Here is a 22,070-nt window from a genome sequence, read left to right as displayed (position 1 = left end):
TCTGTGCTAAAATGTGTGTTTTCAGTGCTGGTAGTACCAGGGCCCAATAAGATATATCTGCACTTTTAGGGGTAAATACATATTTGGTATTTAGGCATGTATGAATAGGTAATAGGGGTTATAGAAGTATTGATTCAGCTTTTTTCCATTTTGGATAGACCAAGGTGGGGGGGGGGGGTTGTTTGTTTTTTGGCCATCTGTGTCCCATTGCTGAGATTTCAATTCATTCCCTGTTCCATAGCCAAACAGGAAGTGAGAGGTAATCCCTGTAAATTAAGGGAATTTGTTGGGGACCCCCAGGTCACCATAACTGTTGTCCCAATTGGAAGATTTCCCCTCTTTTACTTTTCTGGGGTTTTCTTTTCCTTTCAATGATGATGTTAAACAGTACAAATAGAGAGGGCAAATCTTCTTAACGGGGGGGGGGGGGGGGCACAGACAAAAAAAAACGAATGGGGGTTCCAATCGCTCTCCACTCCACAGCTAAAAAAAAAAAATTGCCTTTAGTTATACTTTAAGGGTGATATGACAGTTGACATTACATCTAAACGTCTTAGTGGGTAACTGTAAAACCTCTGGCAAGTTTTTCTTGCCATCCATGACTACATTGGGAAGATAAAACAGAAATGGCTTCTCATATCGGTTTATAACTAGTAAGAAAGGGATGCACATGGGTGGGCAGGAGTAATACAATAAACATTCCAGAATTACCCAGCACTCAGTTCAGCTTAGCACATTAACCTAAAGCTGAACTCTGGGCATGCAAACACAGATCTTACCTTGTGAAAGTAGTGGTGACATCATCACTGTGCTGCAGATAGACTATGCAGAAAACAGAGGTGTGGAAGAGACCCAGCAGACCCCACCCACTACAGTCTGCCGGCAGAAAACTACAGGAGGGGGGCGGAGACGAGACCAGTCACCCTGTTGAAGGGAGGGCAGCAGTGACCGGTCTATATTAGGAGGGCTGGCAAGCTATTGGCTGCCTGGGAGTGGGGGGCGAGCACCGCTAGCAGCCTGGGTTGAATGGGAGTCATTTAACCCATTCCTTGAATGGGAGTACAGCAAACGAGGAGGGGAAGGGAAAGGAGAGCCACCCGGATGATCGGAACGCAGGGAACACAGCGATAACAGCTTTCATTTCAGTTGCTGTGTTCCCAGCTGCTCGCTGTCACATATAGCCCCTCCTCCTGGTCCCAGGACTTTGATAGATCAGCCATCCAATCTCAGGACGAGCGATCTGTCAGTCAATGTTCCCCGGCCAGGGGGCGGGAGCTATATGTGATGAGCGGCAGGAACACAGCAATTGAAATGAAAGCTGGTGGCTCTCCTGTTCCTCTCCTCCCCTGCACAGGTAGGCTGCATGTTGGGCACAGGCTAAAGTTAATTATTTTTAGAACTTCTGCATAAAACATTTAAGTGCCATTTTATGAGGGCGTGTTTAGGGGTGGGTTTGGGTGGGGCAACTGTTGGCCAGTAACCCTTGAGGCCTGGCTAGTAGCTCAGGACTTGACATTTTGAGCCCTGCCCTAAACTACCAATAATAGAGCGATATTAAAGCCTTGTTTTAAAACAAACATACTTACCTCCTCTGTGCAGTTGGTTTTGCAGCCTGGAACCTCCTCTTCTTGGGTCCCATGCTAGTGCTCCTGGCTCTTCCCTCCTGCCGGGTGCCCCCACATCAAGCAGCTTGCTCTGGGGGCACTCAAGCAGACAACTCCTGCCTCACAGCTCTGTGTATCCATTCACACACGGAGTTGCTGTTCGGGGCCCTGCCTACTCCGTCTCCTGATTGGCTCACTGGCTGTGATTGACAGCAGCGGGCATAGAAAAACCTTGTGCATTTACAACCACTTTAAAGTAGAACTATAGACCAACTTTTTTTTGTTTTTTGGATGGAGTAAAGGAGGGTTAAAACCCCTTTCAGTTTATTTGCCATCTGTGTCCCATTTAGGCAAATTCTTATGTCCTGTCCGATGGCCAAAACAAAGTGGCGGAAATCCATCCAAAGTGAAAAAATCCCTGGTTGTCACCAGAACCAGTGTCTCCATTAGAAGATTTCCCCTCTATTCCTGTTCTGGGGGCAACCTAAAATTTGGGATTTTCTTTCACTTTCAGTGATGATAATCAGGACACAGATAGAAACTCTCTAAAAGAAAATAAGGCACAGAACTAATAATCACCTGGCAGGGGTTCTAATCCTCCTCCACTCTATCCAAAACCAAAAAAAAAAAATTTAGTTCTTGGGCAAAACCATAGGAAATTCTGTCTGTCCTGTTAGTTGCTGTAATAAAGCACGTTTACTACGCATTTTCACTTCTTCATCCGATCACACCACATTCGCTGGTACTGGCAGAACAGCTGCTTTTTCAAATTGATCAACACAAACTGCTTTTTAAAGATCTTGGCAACCTGTTAATAACCCTAAATTCATAAATCTGCTGTATTCTACCCCACTCTGTTTTACATCAATATTCACTGCACAGCGATTGAGGATTTCAGCCCAGAGTTCTTTACATATGTCAGTATTAATCCCATGCACTCTTTGCTACTAAATAATGCCAGCTGCTGAATAATGTACCCAGATTTGCTTTTTTTATATGTATGTAAAATGTATAGACACACACACATTCCCCACTAATCTACCTGTGTATGTGTCTTTCTTTCTCTTACATATTCTGCCATGAAATTTTGTACAGCATCGCCACCTAGTGGGGTAGAATAGCATCAGATGGGTACATGGCACATTATCTGCAATGTTTTGAAATGGTTTTAAGCAAATAAATTCTTAAACATTTATCAAAGTATGTCTGCTTTGTGACATATCGGACAACAATGAATAGGAGCTGAATAAAAGTGAAATCACTTTAAAATTGGATTGAATTTACATATGTGAAAGTGTTTGTGACATCATCCAACTTTCTGTTATTAATTGGATAAAGGTAATAAAGACCGCAGGCTAAACATGCTAGCCAATCAAAACAATACGCTCTGTTCAAAAGTGCCTTTTTTTGTACTTTAACCACTTGCCTACCAGGCCAGTTCTGACATTTCTCTCCTACATATAAAAATCCAAATTTTGTTGCTAGAAAATTTACACAAAACCCCCAAACACACACACATTTTTTTTTTTTTTTGGAAAGACCCTAGAGAATAACATGGGGGGGTTGTTGCAACTTTTTATCGTGCATGGTATTTGTGCAGCAATTTTTCAAATGTGTTTTTTTTTGGGGGGGAAAAAAAATTTCATGCATTAAAAAACAATCTTGTCAAGTTAGCACAAATTTTTTTCATAATGTGAAAGCTGATGTTACACTAAGTACATAGATGCCTAACATGTCACACTTCAAAGTTGCACATGCTCATGGAATGACACCAAACTTTTGATGACTTAAATTTTTTTAGTTAGAGTAGGTCTTGGGCTGGAATTATTGCTCTCATTCACTCTCAACGTTTGCGGTGATACCTCACATATGTGGTTTGAAGGCCGTTTACATATGTGGGCGCAACTTACATATGCGTTTGCTTCTGCGAGCGAGCACGCATGGACAGGGGCACTTTAAAAAAAATGTATATTTTTGTTTTTTTTATTTTTCTAGTTTGATGCTTTCTTTTTACATTTTTATTTATCACTTTTATTCCTAGTTCAAGGAATGTAAACATCCCTTATAATAGGAATAATGAGTGACAGGTCTTCTTTACAGTGAGATCTAGAGCCAATTAGTCCCCAGATCTCACCTCTAGGCTGGGAAGCCTGAAATAAAAAAATAAGTAAATAAAAATCTTGGCTTCCCAGCCGAGGCGGCGGCATTTTTTTCAAATGCAGAGGCCGGGAGTGACGTCATAGCATCGTGCCCAGCCTCCGAACGATCATCTGCAGGCATCATTCAGATATCGCCGCTCAAAGTCCACAACGTCATAGGACGTTGGGCGGATGGGAAGCGGTTAAGTCAAGTCATTACATAGACATAGTACCGTATTTCTGTATTTCTGTGTTATTTACAGTACATCCAGAAAGTCTTCACAGCGCTTCACTTTTCCACATTTTGTTTTACAGCCTTTTTCCAAAATTAATATTACTTAATGTTATTTCTATTGTAACCTGTGTTGTATGGCAATTGGCACAATTAAAAACCTTTCTCTGATTTAAAAAAAAAAAAAAAAAAAAAACTTGTGGTTGTAATTGGTGCCCAAGGTGCTTCAACTGAGCAAAGGCTGTGAATAATTATGTACATAGGATTTTTTTTTTTTAATACATTTGCAAAGATTTCAAACACACACATCTTTCACGTTATCATTATGGGGTATTGTTTGTAGAATTTTGAAGAAAATAATGAATTTAATCCATTTTGGAATAAGGCTGTTGCATAACAAAATGTGGAAAAGGTGAAGCTCTGTGCATACTTTCCGGATGCACTGTCAAAGTTAAGAATCATTATATTCATAATCAAGCAACTTTAAGTTGTTCTAAAGCCTAAACATTTTTTACCTTAATGCAATACTTGCATTAAGGGAAATGCAAGTCCCAGTGCTGTCAAAGCCAGTGATGAGGGGCAGGGCCAGAGTCCAGCTGTCTGTCAATGGATGCAGCAGCGGAGCTCGGGAGTGAGCATAACGAGGGCCCCCCTACCCACACTACTAAGAGAACACTATTCCCCCATCTAAGTTAAGTAACGTGGATAGAGAAATATCAGCTGTTGGCTATTGTATTCAGCAGTATTGCCCCTTTTAGAATCTAGGTGTATGTTGTAGTGTAACCTGCATGTCATATTATAATGTTTTTATGCAGGTGGCATCGTGGACCAAATATTGGGCAGTCCTGTGTGGTACACAGCTTATATACTATGCAGCAAAATCAATAAAAGCCACAGAAAGGAAACATGTAAGTATTAGTCTTTTAATTAAAGGTAATTCATTTGTAAGTATACCTCTATGTAAAAAAAATGGAGGCCTTTGCCATATTCCTCAGTGTCATTAACCACTTCAGCCCTGGGAGGATTTGCCCCCTTCCTGACATGAGCATTTTTTGCTATTCGGCACTGCGTCACTTTAACTGACAGTTGCACGGTCATGCGATGACGTACCCAAACAAAATTGACGTCTTTTTTATTTTTTTTCCATAAATGGAGCTTTTTTTTTGGTGGTAATTGATCACCTGTGTTTATTTTTTGCGCTATAAACAAAAAAGCAACGATTTTGAAAAGTATTTTTTACTTTTTGCTATAATAATTATCCCCCAAAAATATATAAAAACATTTTTTTTTTTCCTCGGTTTAGGCCGATATGTATTCTTCTACATATTTTTTATAAAAATTGCAATAAGCGTATATTAATTGGTTTGCGCAAAATTTATAGCGCCTACAAAATAAGGGATAGTTTTATGGCATTTTTATTATTATTTTTTTATTAGTAGTGGCAGCGATCTGCAATTTTTATCGTGACGGCGACATTATGGCAGATACATCGGACACTTTTGACACTATTTTGGGACCATTGTCATTTATACAGCAATCAGTGCTATAAAAATGCACTGATTACTGTGTAAATGACAATGGCAGGGAAAAGGGTTAACCACTAGGGGGCGATGAAGGGGTTAAGTGTGTCCTAGGGAGTGATTCTAACTGTGGGGGGGGGCTTCAACACATATGACAGCGATCACTGCTCCCAATGACCTTGTTTACAAAGGCATCTCCTTGTTCTACCTCTCCATGACACGATCGCAGGCACCCGGCTGGTATCGATTCTGTGGGACCTGTGGTCTTAAAGGGGATGTAACTGTACTCCCTTTTGCCCCCCTGTGCCATTCTGCCATCGTATATCGTTGTGCAGCGGTTGGGAAGCGGTTAATTGGGGTCCATCTGTTGTGATAATGAAATGCTTATATTGACGAGACATGGAGGAGTTCTGTAGTACTTGCCAAGAGCTCAAGCCTAAGAGGCTCACAAAATAAACAAATACCACACAATTCTGAAGCATAGTGGTTTGCTTTACACATTTGCTCTGTGCTCCACCAGCTTTGGGACTCTGAAGCTGTCAGAACAACAGAATGCAATTTATAATTCTGTAAACAAAAAAATAAAGCCAGAAGGGGATTTTGGTTATATGGCCAAGTCAGATCACATGACCGACTCTCCTCCAGTCCCAGAACTCTCTTGTCTCCACTGAGCAGAGATAACTCCCAGTTTTTATGAATGGGTGTTCATGAAGTTGATGATTATTTAGTGATACTTTCCACTGCACTGTAAAGCCTTGTTCACACGCACACTGTCTGTGTTCGGGGCCATGCACATGCATGGATTGGGATCTCAATTGACATTAACAGTTCCCGACCGGCGTACACCGATGTACGTCGGCAGAATGGCATGGGCAGGCATATCGGTGTACAGGTACGTCCATTTTTATATGCCGCCCTGCCAGGCAGAGCGCACGCGTGACGGTCGGGACCCCAGTGAGTCCGGTCGCAAGTCCCCCGGACTCGATCGCCGCGGGATATCCGCGATCGTCTCACGGAGCGGCTGAGCGGGGAGATGCCGTTGTAAACAAGAAGTGATCTTTGGCCTTCTTTCAATTTTAAATTATATTTTTTGCTACTATATTGGAATAGCCGATAATAAAATCGGCTCGTATGAAAGGGATCAGTGTTTCTGAACAAAGAATGGGATGAGTGGCAGTTTGTTAAAAAAAAAAAAAATGATTTAAGGGAGTAAACTGCAATCATATGTTTGGGCACATTGCATTCTCTGCTGGGTTACAGACAATTGTGTGCAGGCTCCTCTACAGACAAGCATTGAGAGCCTCTTTTTTGTGATTTAGTGAAATCTTCATTTCTCCTAAAGCTACAGAGCTATGGCTCATCCAACTCCGATTTAAGCTGGGTATACACGTGCTGAAATTTGCACAGTAGAGCAGGATCTAATTTCAGTCCATGTGTACCTATCTGTTCAACAGGAGCTGGATGTTAAACTGACTGTCCAATGGTCCTCATAGGAAATCTGCATTCAATTAGTACATGCAGCCAATGGCTGCAGTGCTGATCTGTGTATCTTTATGGGGATACTTGAACATCCCAGAGTCTGTGATGATCATCAGCAAAGTTTGGAAAGCACTGTCCTAATGGGAGACTGAATGCAGATCACCAGTTCAATTACAAAGTCCTACACAAGTTATGAAGGTGCCTAAGGCATCTTTCACACAGAGCGGATCTGAACACAGCGGGATGGATGTCAGTATTTTGACATCTGTGCCAGTTCAGTTTCTGCCCAGTGGACCCTGTCAGTTCTCTGAGTGGCCAGGTGTAAATGAACGCCACTGTCTGTTTTTACATCAGGCTGCCTCCGATCCAATCCGAAAAAGCAAAAAAGGACAATGTCCTTTTTCTTTTCATTTTCTTTTTTCTTTTTTCTTTTTTTTGCGCACCTGGACAGACCCGGAAGTAGGCGTAAAAGGACACAAGTGGGCTCCATGGACCTTCTGAAAAACTAACAGGCGGATATGATCTGAAGGTCTGTGTAAAAGGAGCTTAACAGCTTTTAAAGTGTTCAATCACATTCATGTGCCTATCAGCTGCTACTCTGTGCCCCATCAGTAACGCACCTCAGTGCCAATCGGTCCCCCATCAGTAATGCCTGTTAGTGCCCTTCAGATGCCAATCAGTAAGGCCTGTCAGCTCCTCATCAGTGCTGCCTATCCAATGCCATCAGTGCCCATAAGTGCCACCTATTAGTGTTTCAGTGTAGCCTATTGGTGCCCATCAGTGCTGCCTCTTCTGTGCAATCTCATCAGTGCCCGTCAGAAGAAGAAAATTTAGTTTGGGTACAGTGTTGCATGACCACACAATTGTCATTCAAAGTCTGACAGTGCTGAAAGCTGAAAATTGTCCTGGGCAGGAAGGGAGGAAAGTGCTCAGTATTGAAGTGGTTAAGGGGTTAAAAGCTGATTATGATGATGGTGATAGTTTTGTGTTTTACATTTCTAAACGTGAGGAAGGATTTTGTGCCTTTTAGGCAGGGAAGCATAGCACTGCAGAATAGTGCTTGCTTCCCTGCCTGTAATGTAACGAATAGCTGCAGTTACCAGGATCATTACCAGCCAGGAAATGATTATGCCAATTTTTCCATTTCAGTTCAAGTCCACATCTACAAAAAATGTATCCGTTGTGGGCTGGATGGTGATGATGGCTGATGACCCCGATCACCTTGATCTCTTTCTACTCACAGACTCTGAAAAAGGTAAGGCATGCTAAAGTGGTCATAACGATTTTGAAATCTGGGAATTAATTGGTCTCAGAAGGAAAACGAGGCCTTGCCTTTCTTCACTGGTGCAAAGCTCAGATACGAACTATGTTGAAATGCAAGAAAAGTGATCATTCCCCCAGATACAATATTGATACTGCAGACTTCCAAGACTAGAAGAGCAAGTCCACCCCAAATCAGTGATCTAATTTTTGGTTAAATGCTGCCTGAAGTCATTCATTTTTTATTTTTTTTCAAGTCTTTGACTCCACAGCCTTAATATCCTAATTAAACCTAAACATATATAAAAATTGTAACTTTAAAAAAAGTCCACTTTTCACATATAGCAGCGCAAGCACACTTTTCCCAAAAAGTGAGTTGATCAAAGTTCTATTCAGTGTCCGGAAAAAATGGTGCTTGATCTATCAGTTCCTATTGTGATTTAGGTACAGCTTCCACCATATAGTACACCACTTGTGGATCACAAACGATCCCCCTTTGGGGATGCACTCACCGAACACCTGAAATCATAAGCCTTCACAATGCCATTACACAATTCTTCTTTGGCCACTAGATGTCTCCCTTATTGGAATTCTTTATACTCTATCTGCTGCACTTGTTTTGTAGCCTGCAGATAATTAAGTTAGCCCCTTATGGCAAGTAAAAAAAAAAGAGAGCCTCCAGGAACACCATACGATACAGATCATTGAAACAGTTGTAGGGCTGCTGCGGTACTGGGGGGGTCTCTCTCTTTTTTTTACTTGCCATAAGGGGCTAACTTAATCATCTGCAGGCTACAAAACAAGTGCAGCAGATAGAGTATACAGAATTCCAATAAGGGAGACATCTAGTGGCCAAAGAAGAATTGTGTAATGGCATTGTGAGGGCTTATGATTTCAGGTGTTCGGTGAGTGCATCCCCAAAGGGGGATCGTTTGTGATCCACAAGTGGTGTACTATATATGGTGGAAGCTGTACCTAAATCACAATAGGAACTGATAGATCAAGCACCATTTTTTCCGGACACTGAATAGAACTTTGATCAACTCACTTTTTGGGAAAAGTGTGTATGTGCTGCTATATGTGAAAAGTGGACTTTTTATTTAAGTTACAATTTTTATATATGTTTATGTTTCTTTGGTTGTAAAAGCAGCAGCTTTAAAGTGTTTTTTATATAAGTGGGGCACCACTCATGTACTATATCTAAGTTTGCATATTGGCATCCAAGAGCGCGGAGCAGTGTGCTATTTGGGCCGGCTTTTATAATTTTTAGCATATTTTTGAATATTGTTTAAAACAAATTGTGAAACATAAATAATTAGGATATTAAAGTGGTTGTAAACCCTTACAACACACTTTGACCTACAGGTAAGCCTAGATTAAGGCTTACCTGTAGGTCCAAGAAATATCTCCTAAACCTATACGGTTTAGGAGATATTTGCCCGAATACAGGCACCCCTGTCTACGGCGCAGGCGCACTGAGTGCGGCATTTCCAACGTCTGAGCTGCCGCGTGTGTCGGCTCCCGTGTGAATGCGCGGGAGTGATGCCACCGAGAAGATGGATGCGCCGAACTACAGGGGACAGCAGTGACTTCGCTGGCTCCTGTGTCAGGTAAGTGACACATAATGGACTACTATGCGATGCATAGTAGTCCATTATGCTTTGCCTTTGCAGGGAATGAAAGAGGAAGTAAACTCATCAGGGTTTACTTCCTCTTTAAGGGGAAGGGGATACATATAAACTGCAGAAGATTCTAACACTAATAGAAATTGTAAATACAACAAAACTGCAGGAGTACACTGGGAAGACCGCCTAGTCTATGGAGTGACAGATCCCCATCAGCTTGTCCCCTCACTAACCATGCCCCTCCATCACATTTCACTCTATCACAGGGTTATAGTCCATGGAACCTTACAACCAAGCTCGTGATTGTGTGAAATGCATTAGAGGGGTGTGGTTAGGAGGGGACACGTTGAAGCCAATTTGTCACTTCATAGACTGTGCGTTCTCCAGGTGTGCACTTCCAGTTTTGTATTTACATCTACAGCAGGCAAGACTGACTCCTTGGAGGCTAGCACCTGGCGGTGTCAGGGAGTCACCGGTCTGTATAGTTATGTTTGGGTGCTTTTTCAATATGAGTCACAATAATTGGAAATTGGTTAATTTTAACAAAAAAGCTTATTTTGCATTTTTCAGAAAATGTTACCATAGAGAGATCCAAACTCATGATTAAACTTTGTGGTGAATTATTTGTTTAGTCATTAGAGCATTAAAGGATAAATGTACCTTTAAAGTAAGTAATTCATGTATTTTGACTGGAAAGAAATGTGCATTTATTTTTATTTTTTTTTTCACAGAAAGCCTGCAAAGCATTGCACCCAAGATTAGTGGATTGCGTGTGCAGTGCTAGGCTTCTGCAAACTCTTCCTCCAAATTTCAGTTTGAGAATTGGAGGAAGTGTCAATGGACTACGAATGCACTGATCACCGTTGGCGAGGGAGAAGAACCCCTGTATGGTGTCATAGGGTGGGGGTTGTCTAGCAACATGTTACATGTTGCTAAAAATGGGGTTGGCCTATAAGTACTTATCACAACTCAAAGAACAATATGTTGGATATGTGGAAAATGTTATACACTGTGAGAAGAGTTGAGCTGTATTTTATAGTGGTATGATTTATGTAGATGAACAATAACCTTTTTTTTTTCCCTCAACATCAGGAAACTCTTACAAGTTTCAGGCTGGGAACCGTTCGAATGCTATGCTGTGGTTCAAACATCTCAGTGCAGCCTGCCAAAGCAACAGACAGCAGGTAGGAGAACCTGCATTACCCGCAAGGGGTTCAATAGCTTAGTTGACCTACGTGCTTCAGCATCTTGAACATGATTTTCCAGTTAACCCGGTCGACCGCCTTCTCTGCATCTGCTCCCAGAAATACACTTGACGTTTTGTTACTGACCACTATATGGAGTAAATTGAGGACTTTGGTGTTGTCCCTAGCCTCTCTGGTTGGGACAAAGCCCACTTGATCCAGGTAGATGAGTTGGGGCAAATGTTGCAGTCTGGAGGCCAGGGTTTTGGTGAATATTTTAAGGTTGGTGTTTAGGAGGGAAATTGGACAGTAACTCCCGCATTGGGCCAGGCCTTTGCCCTCTTTAGGAATAATCAAAATTTGTGCTTGTAGTGTGGTGTTGTGGAAGGTTGTCCCTGTTCCAAGACCGTTGTACAGGGTCACCAGGTGTTGGCCCAGGGTTGGGAGTAGGGTCTTGTAATAAGCTCAGTTAGTGTGATGGGTTCCTCCAGGAGTTCCTGTGTCTCCATCAGTAATGTGGGCATTCAAGATTGGTCAAGGTAGTCTGTCATGGCATCGGGTGTGGGCGGTGTCATGGTCAAGTTGTATAGGGAGCTGTAGTAGTTTCTAATCTCCTGTGTAATCTGCCGGGGTAGTGATATTTTCTGTCCATTGGTGGTTGTGATATATGGGATGTAGGATGCTATTCGCTGTGTTCTCAAGGTCTGAGCTAGGAGTCTCCCTCATTTGTTGCCTGACTCTTATGATTTACTATGACAGACCTGCAGCGCTGCTTTGGCTTTTTTATTGTAGAAGGTCAGTTATTTGTGAACGGACGGTGTCTAGTTCAGTCCCGAGGTTTCTGGCTGGGGCTGTGTTGTGGGATAACTCCAAGACCTGGAGTTTGGTGAGGAGTAGATCAGAATATAAAGCGCCAAACAAAAAGTTGAGTGATTAAACCTAGAGCTAGGACAAACAATGCTATATATCTGCCAAGCTGTTTTTTTCCAGATGAAATCATAAACATTATAGACATTAAAGGAAAATGAAAATGCTCAGGTTTAATTCCTCCCTGTATCTAAAAGCTCAGCTACCACCAGATGTACTTTGTACCGCTATAAAGGGACTCTGCATATGATATAAACCTGCACATACAGGGATTGCATAAAGTAGGGGAGTTTTGAATAAGTCCCACTTTTCCATGCTTACAAGCCTCAAGGTAAGTGGTTAGTGATTCCATCATCTTTACATCTTAGATCCTGGTATGCAATTCAACCAGTTAGGGAGATTACAGTTTCTTCTATTTGAGTGCAACCAAGCACCTTGCTGCGGTCAACATGCGTGCTAAGTGTATTTTAGAGGTTTTAGTAAACGTTTGGGGGGGGGGGGGTGGGAGAGTTCCAAAAGATAGGCTAGAGCAGGGGTCTCAAACTGGTGGCCCTCCAGCTGCTGTGGAGCTTAAAGTCCTGTCATGCTTGTAATTGCCAGCCTTGCAAGGCTCCATGGGACTTGTAGTTTAGCAACAGCTGAAGGGCCACCAGTTTGAGACCCCTGGGCTAGAGAGCAGAAGTGGATCCAAAGATGGAATGGACAAGAGTATGAACTATCTGCTAGTATGGGGCCATCGGAGGACATTACCAGTGTATGTGGTAGTTGTTAGCAGAGGGATATATGGAGTGTAGCATGTCTGGGGTTTGATACCAGTGGAAGAGAATTTTGTCCAAAATTGAACTTTTAGCGGCCTGGGACCAAATTAGTTGGCATGCCCTTAAAGGTAGTTATTTGCCCAAAATCTGCTGTCATTTTGTCATATTGGCGCGCTGTGCTATGAGTTGGGTAGGAACTGAAATAAGAACTTTAGAAATTCAGGAGATCAGTTCCTTGGAAGATGGGCTGTCTAAGCATATTCTTTCGCATTCTGTCAGCTTAGCAAATTGGAGGTAGTTCATTAGGGATTGTGCATAGTGGTGTAATTGTAAATGGCAAAAAAAGAGTCGTCTTGAAAGATTATAGGCTTCCTGAAAGGAAGACCATATTCTAGTTCTAGCATCCACTAGTTGACCAAAATTATAAAAGGCCTTTTCTTTACAGAAATGGAACATCTGCGATGTGAAACTATCAGGGATATTGGGTGCAAATCAAAAAGTTGCTAAGGAGGCTTCTGAAGTAATGGAATACCACTGCTTAGCATGTTTCCATAAGGTTTGCAGGAGAGGCATAGGTCCCAACAAGTGGGACATATCAGTATTGGCCTTGCTGCTCCACAATTAAGAGTTTGGATGAATAGGGGCCAACCATAGCTACTCTGCCTCTGTCTGGGGCTTATAAGCATGGAGGATATACCAAGAAGCAAGGGAACGTAACTTAACAGCCAGATAATATTTGGCAACTTTCGGGAAGACATGACCGCCCTGATCCCGGGAGGCATAAGGACAGATTTAGCCATCCTGTGTCTTTTATTCCAGAAAAAGTTAAGCAAATTGTTGTTTTGTTTTTTTTAAGGTCGAGAGGACGGGATAAGGATAGGCAGGGTCTCTAACAAGTAAAGAAACTTGGATAGGATTGGCATTTTAATGGTGGCCATATGGCCAAATCAGAGTTTGAGTTTTCAATTTAGAAAAGAGTGTCAGAGAGAACACCTTTGTGTAAAGGAGGGAAATTTTGCTTTGTAAAGCGTATCATAAAAAGGTGTAAGCTAAACGACGAAATAATTCAGTGTGGAAGACTTCCACCTGTAGGGAAACAAGTGGGATATATGTTGTAGTGTTCGATGCCACATGTTAAAGGAAAGGACCTCCATTTTAGTAGTATTGATTTCATAACTGGAAAGCAGACTATATCAATCCAGCTCTCTATGCAAGTTAGAGGGGGAGCATGTAGATAGGTGACTGAAGGATGTCACCTGCAAATGTCTAATGTGGGCCACCAGAGATTTAATGTGGGAGAGGCCACCCCTGCCTTGATCGATTGGAAATGTTGAAAAGTGAAGAGATGAAGAATGGAGTTCTGACAGACGCCGATGGGAGGGAGCATAGATGAGTGGTAGCCCTTAGGAATGGACCTTTTATTCCTAGGTGACAAAGAGTGGCGAACAGTAAAGGCCAGCTAAGCCGATCAAAGGCCTTTTCTGCATCAAAGCTGCGGAGCAACGCCTCTGTCTGTTTCCTGTTTGCCACTTCAATAAGATTTATTACTTGCCTAGTATTACCACCTGCCTCGCAGAAAGGAATCAATCCTTCCATGGTCTTTGTGGATTACAAATGGAAAAAGTTTGTTCAATCTATTTGCGAGAATATTTGTAAAACGTTTAAGATCCAAATTTAGTAACACGATCGGTTTGTGATTGGAGCACAATGTATTCTCTTTTCTAGGTTTAGGGATCATTGTGATAAATATAGATTGCATATCTCTCGCAACAGGGGAGTCAGCTAGAAAGGAATTACAGTAAACGGGGAGGTGATATGCCGGAGGAGGATGGAAAGTTTTGTAATATCAATAGGGCAGGCCATCAGGTGGTGATAACTTCGTCATCAGTGATATGAACATTGAGATTGGCTATGTGTGAAGGTGAGATAGAAGGGAGTTTGCTCTCTGACAGATATGACTGTATTTTCTGAAGAAGTTCAGGTGGTAGGATTATGAGGGATAGCTGCGTCATAGTCTAAAATAATAGTCATGAAAGGGTTGGGCTATGCAGGCAGGGTGAGAATGAAGAATGCGGTTTATTACCCTTATCGTAATATATATTTTCTTAGGATGAAGGAGCGCTTTGCCAACCTTTCCTATGTCAATGTCCTTCAGGCCTCCCCCTAGTGCTGATTATGTCTCTGAGAATAGGAAGCAAGGGAGAGGTTAGTAATTGAGCTTCCAAATGCCTGAGTTTGTTAATATACAGCAGGCGAGCGGCTCTAGAACTTCTTTTGAATGCAGTTAAAATAGCGATACATTGACCACTGAAAACTGCTTTATGACCTTCCTAGATAGAGGAGAGAGGCAAATCACGAGAGGTGTTTTAGACAAATTTTTTCTAGGAGTTTTGGGAGTAGAATGTGAACTTTTATCTGACAGATGGGCTGTAGCCACACATCAAACAAAGGGTGTGATCAGTTGACAAAGCTGATTTTTTATTTTTTTTTGATTACCTTTGTTTCCTGAAAAAACTCTTACAACACCATTTCCAAACAAAACGTCATTGACCAAGAATGACTCCCTAGCAAGTTGGAAACTAGTTTTGATCACATGAGGTCTCTTGTTAATCCCTTTATGACCAGTGATCACTATGGCCATCATGGTGGTCATATGATTAGAAACCATGCTGATTGGTTCCCAAAGTTCATCTGAGACATGCGACTGTTAGCGACCACTCAGTCTCAGAACTAGAAGCAGACGTAAACATTATCATGACATAGAAAACTGTGTTTAAGAATAAGACAGACGGCAGGCTTGTGAGCATATAATGATTAGTAATCAGATTTGTATCTAATGTTTGATTTTTATTACATTTATATCAAACTGGGAAAAATTGGTCAAATCATTAACAAATGCCTACCTGCATATTGCTTTTTTGATCATGTCCACTGACCTGGATCTGTGACTTTTCTGTATTTTAACAGGTTCCTGCCAACTTGATGACCTTCGAGTGACCTATCCAGCATTTTTATCACGGATTTGTCTCAACTGTACGTCAGACCCTCAGGGGCTTGTGAGCAATGAGTCCATAGATATGTAAAGCTCCCTCACCACCTGCGGACAGCAGCACCTTAAAGCAATGAACAAACCAGATCCAGGTTTTAGCACTGACAGCAAAGAGGACAAGGAACGTGATCCACCTCTTTGCAATACATCTAAAATAATCCTGTGCAGGACAAAACATGATCTTGTAGACATGGACAGGAACAGCCATGGACCTCATTTTGAGATTGCCTATGTACATAGGCTTAGACTATTTTCTTTCTTTCTTTTTTTTTTTTCCTATTCTTAATTGTTCACTGAACCACTGCCTTAAAGACAAACTAAAAACAAAAATGTGAGTGTTGAGATGTAACACCAAATAGTGTGTGTGTAAATGTGTGTGTGTGTGCAAGTCTGGGTGGATTCACTTGAGTGTATTACACAGTCATTTGTGACTCTGTTTTGTTAAGCGTTTATTGTCAAACTCACTGTTACGGGGAAAGAAGTGTTGCCCTTTTTTGTGTTTTTTTTTTGTGTTATTTTTTTTTTTTTTTTATATATATGTATATACAAACACAAAAATAGAGTTTTCTTTAGGAAAACCAAAACCATGAAAAAAGAGTAGAAAGAACAGTGTTAACTTGGGGATGAGATGTCGTAGTGTAGGGTTGACATATGAATGGATGGTATTGGTGAAGAGGACATCACTTTCAAATATTAGATCAATGTGATAGGCTGATGTGTCAGACCACAGCTGGAGACGCACAAAAAAAAACAGACTACTCCTCGCATATGAAAATGGCTGAAGAAAGAACTGCCTGTGTTGCCAGCCAACCATCCCTTGCATAAATATGGGAGAACCCAGTTGAAGGCAATACAAGCAGTTACTCAGACAAATTAAGTAACTTGGGTTGCCCTTAGCTGCCAATCAGATTCGATATGTCATATATCTATGGCAAATCTCTTGCAAATTACAAAATAAGAGCAGTATTCTGGTTGCTATAAACATGCAGTTTTGTCTGATCTTACTAAAGCACCCAAAATACACATGGTAGGTTTGTTTTTCTCAGCAGCACCTGGTCGGGCCATACAAATAACTTGCCATTAAAGTGTACCTGTACATAATTTAGCCATTTATGTTGTCTGTCAATATCCAGCAGCCTCCTGGTGGAGCGAGGAAATGGTAGGCTGCCTCTTTGTGTCCACTCCAAAACATGGTCACCTGTATTTATGTGGTGACTACATTAGAAGAATTTTGTTTACATGGAAAATGTGCTCTAGCCCAAGCCTGATGCCTAGCTGAGTCGCACAAAAGCAGCAGTATTATCTATTTTTAAATTGTTTTATTTCTCTTTGGTTTTAATCTTATTTTTCTTTTACTGTTAAAGAAGAACCACGCTAAACTCTATTTGCATCTAAATGTACCACGTAACAATATCCCAATGCAATTGCAGGAAAAAAGCTTTTTGCAAACCCTATTGTTCTGATAGGTCATTGCACAAAAATTGTGAGTTTCTTCTCCCCAGCATATATTAGCTGGAAATCGGTGAGATGTGAGCTGTGTCTGTGCTTGGTCTACCACTGGCAATGATCTTCAACATCAACATCATACTCTGGCTGTCTGGTATAAAGATCAGCAGATTTTTTTTTTTTTTTTTATTAGCATCCTTGTGGCTTCAAAAACCGGACAAACTGTTAATAGAATAAATAGAGATTTCATTAGCTCTGCCGTTAGAAACTGTGTTTGCTTCAGTCTCTCTATTTTCCCTCTGTAGGATCTAGAGAAGGTTAAGGAATCCTGTTTACTGTCGGGGAGAAATTATTTGTAGAAGACAGGGATGGGTCTCAGCCCCAAGAAGATTGCCTATGCCAGCCTTTTGATTCAGAACAACCAGTTTTTTGCCCATAGGGTAGCCCTCAGAAGCCCAGTCCTCTCAGGATCATTCCAGTGATAGTAACATGAGACGTTTTCATGTTAGTGAATTCGCACACGCGATCCTGCCAGACAAAACGTCCTTTGGCTGAACTGTATGTCTGCAATGACCTTGACTTCTGCACTTAAGATGCAAGCAGGGAGGCATCAGTAGGTGAGTGTAGCTGACACCATTTTCCTGATTCTAAAATGCACAATCTTTTCAGGTCTAGCCAAATTCTGCATCAGCACAAGATTTCTAAAAATAGGAGATGATGAACATAAATGAGGTACAGCAGTTCTCCAGAATACACTGCCAGACCAGAGTTAACCTTGCCTTATGTTGCAGATATTTAATAGGACTTCCAAACCCAGAAACACAGTAGGGAAGGTGGTGTAATAAGTTATTGATTTCCATCTCTCATTTTTCTGCTGACTCCTGGAAAATAAAAACAAGGATCCAATTGGGTGCTGAGGCCCACACCTACATTTTATATTTAATGTCTTATACCGAGAAGACTTGGGTTAATACAAAACACGATAAACGCCACCAGTGATTTACGTTTCACTGTTTTGTGACAGATTGTATTTTTTAAATGTTGAGAAATTGATTTAATCTTGCTTTAGGGTTGCAAATGCTCTTTGCACTATATAAATGAAAGGAGGCCACCTGTCCATTAATTTAGTGAATGTAAATTGCTTGTTTTAGTACAGGAGGTACATACATGAGCGATAAGGCACAATTTTCTGGCTTTACGTTCTGACTCTTCGTTGATACTGCATTTATCAGTTTACAAAGTGAGCATATTGCTTTTGATTGTATATGTGTAAATAATTGTAGATTTGTTTTTTACCAAGCAAGCTTGTGACTGAAGCAAACACAGCTATTGCATTATTGTATTCTTTATTTTTGTCCCTAATTTTTCGTCTTTTTATAAGCTAAAAATGTCCTTGTACAATGTTCTAGTACCTATCGTGCCAGTAACCATCCTTTAGGCAGAAGTTTTGTTCAGGTTCATCTAAGCACCAGCACATGGGGCTGATTTACAGAAACTGGAAAAAAGAATTGAAGTAGCTAAGCATGGCAGTTTCCCCTATTCCAATGATGGCAAACCTTGGCATCCCAGATGTTTTGGAACTACATTTCCCATGATGCTCATGCACTCTACAGTGTAGTTGAGCATCATGGGAAATGTAGTTCCAAAACATCTGGCGTGCCGAGGTTCGCCATCACTGCCCTATTCGGTTCAGGGATGAAACCTGACTTGAGGCTGGCCAATGCTCAACTTTTATTACAGTTTTCATCAATCGGCTCCATTAAAGATCACACTATACCCACATAAAAGCTTGTAATTGTATAGGCTTATTTTCTTCTACGCATAAGACTGAACGGTAGGGTTAGTTTACTGTAGCATAACTGAAATTCAATTTTCAATTCACTAGAGGTTTTATCATCCAGATCAGCTGAATTTACTATATTTTTTTATTCGGACATCCATTTTTGTGATATTTTTTATGTAAAGGTCACTTCACAATCATTGTAAGAGTTTTTATTCCTTAAAATTACTGTTGGCTTCTTACTAATGAAAGTTGTGACTTTATATGTGCCGTTTATTGTGGGAAGGAGGAGGAGGAGCCATTCAAGGTAGAGATCATTGTCCGAGAAATAAAATACCAATTTGTGAGCAAGAAAAGCTTAAGGACTAATGCACACTGGGCATATGTCCAGCTTTTCTGAATGCCTTTTCTTCAGGCGGGAGAAAAGCTCAGTAAAAAGTTTTGCAAATGTGTTTATGCGTGTCAAGTGTTTTGGGCTTTTGTTCCATTGGCCAGAATATTAAAGTAGAAGTTCACCCTAAAACTAAAATTTGTAAATCTACAGGCATCCACAATCTAGAGCTAATCTATCTAGCCCTGTAATGAAGAAATTGCTATACATACCTTTTCTGAAGCCACTCCAGTGGTGGAAGCTCTCTGCAGGTAACAGCCGACAACGGTTGTGAATTTGCTGGGAAGTGATGTCAGTCATAGTTTCTATGGGTCTTCTGTTGTCAGCTGCCTCCTCTGCAAATGCCTGCACAGAGAAGCCACTGCTAACAGCTCAGCATGGGGCCGGAGCGGCTTCAGAAAAGGTATGTATAGCGATTTTATTCTTTAGAGGTTAGTCTTGGATCATGGATGTAAATTGATGTACAGATTTTAGATTTAGGGTGAATGTCTACTTTAATTCTAGCCAATGAAATTAACAAACTCTAGCGTTTAGGAATGTTTAGGTGCATTGGGTGTTTTCTTTTTTTTTTCTGCTGATAGTTCCTCTCCTGAACATGCAAGTGATTTTTTTTTCTTAATACCTCTATATGCCTAGCCTATGTGTGACACATAGGCTAATATGGAGGGGCACTTAGAGGTAGAAAAAAGTAAAAGGCCCTTAAAAGCGACTTTTTTGATGCTCAGTGTGCATGAGTCCTAATGGTTAAAAAAATTTTAGGCAGTTGTATAACAAATCCAGAACTATGTGATGTCTGTTATTAAATTTGAGTAATGTGTAAGCATAAATCATGCATTAGTGAATTGACCCTATTCCTAAGCTTTTTAATATTTTCCTACTGTTGTGATATGACACTTACAGTTTTAACATTTTCAGTTGACTAGTTCCAAACAATTAAAGCCTAACTACAGCCATTTTTCTTTTTGTTTTGACTAGTGGAGAGGAGTTTACATTTCTCTCTGGGAGTGTTTCCCTCAATTCCTGCCTGACACCAGGGCATTGGGAGGGTTGTCACCACAGAAAAAGAGCTCAAACAGTTTTAAAAACCTTTCTAACAATTGTAACACTTCACCAATCTGCAAAGAATATGTTTTTGCCTTTGTCCCATTGGAGACATTTTCCATCACTCCTTGTCTCCAGCTGGGATACCGGCAGCTGGTACCGCTGAAAAGGATGTGGTCAAATATGTAGTGTAGGATATTAATTTTTCCAGTCATAGTGCTTTCATTGGGGGAGAATGGATTCTAGGAACACATTGTGCCCTTTCTAATGACTTCCATTCATCTTAAAGGTCATATTGTGTACATTCAAGGCAGAATTTCATAGAGAATGTCATGTAACTATAGAAAGACAGAAGAGTGTATAGGATTGTGTGTACTGACTTTGGAACGGTAATGATGGGGACCTGCTGCTTGAAGAGAAACACATTGGGAGCAGGCAGTGACCATGCCATAGGGCATTGAGCTTGCTCCATCTGCTTGGTGAGAGGGAACCTGGTTGATACCAGTGCCTTAACCAGTTTACTGTACAGGGTGACATCAGTCATTTGGCGAATTTGCTTCATTATGCACTGACCATTAATATTTTGATTCCTATTAGGCATGTCCACCCAAAACCAATATATAAAACGACAGGTTTATTACCTCTGTGGCTTTTCTTCAGCCTCGAGCAGTGCAATCTCAGCATCCAAGTTCCTGGTTCCACTCAACCGTTAAAACCATTGCAAATGGGGAATACAGTTTCACCATTCATGCTTGCACCGAACTGGGAAATCTTTGCAGAAATTCCACTGCTGGCGTTGGAGAGAAAAATAATGGAGTGTTTTAATCCACCTGCAATTCCAGAAAACTAAAATGGCAGTTTGGGGGTGGACTGACTTTTTAAAGAAAAAAAAAAAAATTCATTACAATGGTGCAGTGATGAAATGTGTAAGTATTGCTGTTAATATTAGTCATATTTTTTCAATTAAAAGAAAAGTGGGAAATATGTACAAGCAGCTCACTGATGTCTGGATAAATCATCCATTGTTATACATCATTCAGTCCTTTTATGAGCAGAAGTGTTAGTGTCTCTTGGCAGCTGTTTGATGTGGGGATGTTGCATTATGACCTCTTGTAGTGATGTGCAAATCCCTAGGTTCACATTTTCTTTCAATATATTTGTGTGTGAGCACTTTTAAGAATGTATGTTAAAATATGCTGTCTTGCAATTATTTCCTACTGAAAATGAAAATTTAAATAAAAAAAAGGCTTCTTGTGCTTTCTTTTTTTCATGTAGATCATGTTTGTATTAAAACTTTTCCAAGCTCATTTTAAAGCAGACCTTCTTTACTTCCTGCTTTCTAAAAATGATCAATACTTGTCTCTTCTGTAATTCCTGCTCTGGGATCCTGCTATAGGGCAGCCACATGATCTCTGATTAGCATTGATCTGCAATGGAGTAAGTATTCCAGGACTTCTGTTAACTAATAACCCAACCATAAGGTTTGTTCTTGGATAGAAAACTGGTTACGGGGGTGTAGCCAAAGGATAGTGATAAATAACGTGTACTAAGACTGGTCTGGAGTGGGGTACCCCAATGCTCTGAAAATAATGGTTTAGGGGCGCTCTTAATTACTCTAATAGTGAAAATTACCTAAAGAAACTCAATAATAAAAATGAATAAGCAATAAATGTCACATCAGTGATAAGTATTCTAC

At 40.9% G+C, this 22,070-nt stretch overlaps 1 protein-coding gene across 5 annotated transcripts in view; it reads left to right on the top strand.

The window, feature by feature from the left end:
* RALGPS2 (Ral GEF with PH domain and SH3 binding motif 2) overlaps positions 1–21,681 on the top strand; it is a 342,255-nt gene extending 320,574 nt beyond the window's left edge. For all 5 annotated transcript variants that reach the window (XM_077453154.1, XM_077453152.1, XM_077453150.1 and 2 more), the window contains 4 exons: positions 4,790–4,882; positions 8,123–8,228; positions 10,951–11,042; positions 15,635–21,681. In XM_077453154.1, the coding sequence (XP_077309280.1) occupies positions 4,790–4,882; positions 8,123–8,228; positions 10,951–11,042; positions 15,635–15,664 (321 nt within the window). In that variant the 3' untranslated portion in view covers positions 15,665–21,681. The remainder of the gene's footprint in view (positions 1–4,789; positions 4,883–8,122; positions 8,229–10,950; positions 11,043–15,634) is intronic.
* Positions 21,682–22,070: the final 389 nt, after the last annotated feature.

Source organism: Lithobates pipiens, unplaced genomic scaffold (genome assembly GCF_037356315.1).
Source record: "Lithobates pipiens isolate NorthernLeopardFrog02 unplaced genomic scaffold, aLitPip1_a1.2 Scaffold_23, whole genome shotgun sequence".
Lineage (NCBI taxonomy): Eukaryota > Metazoa > Chordata > Amphibia > Anura > Ranidae > Lithobates > Lithobates pipiens.
The sequence above is the reverse complement of the archived record's forward strand: the minus strand, read 5'-3'. Positions and strand labels throughout refer to the sequence as shown.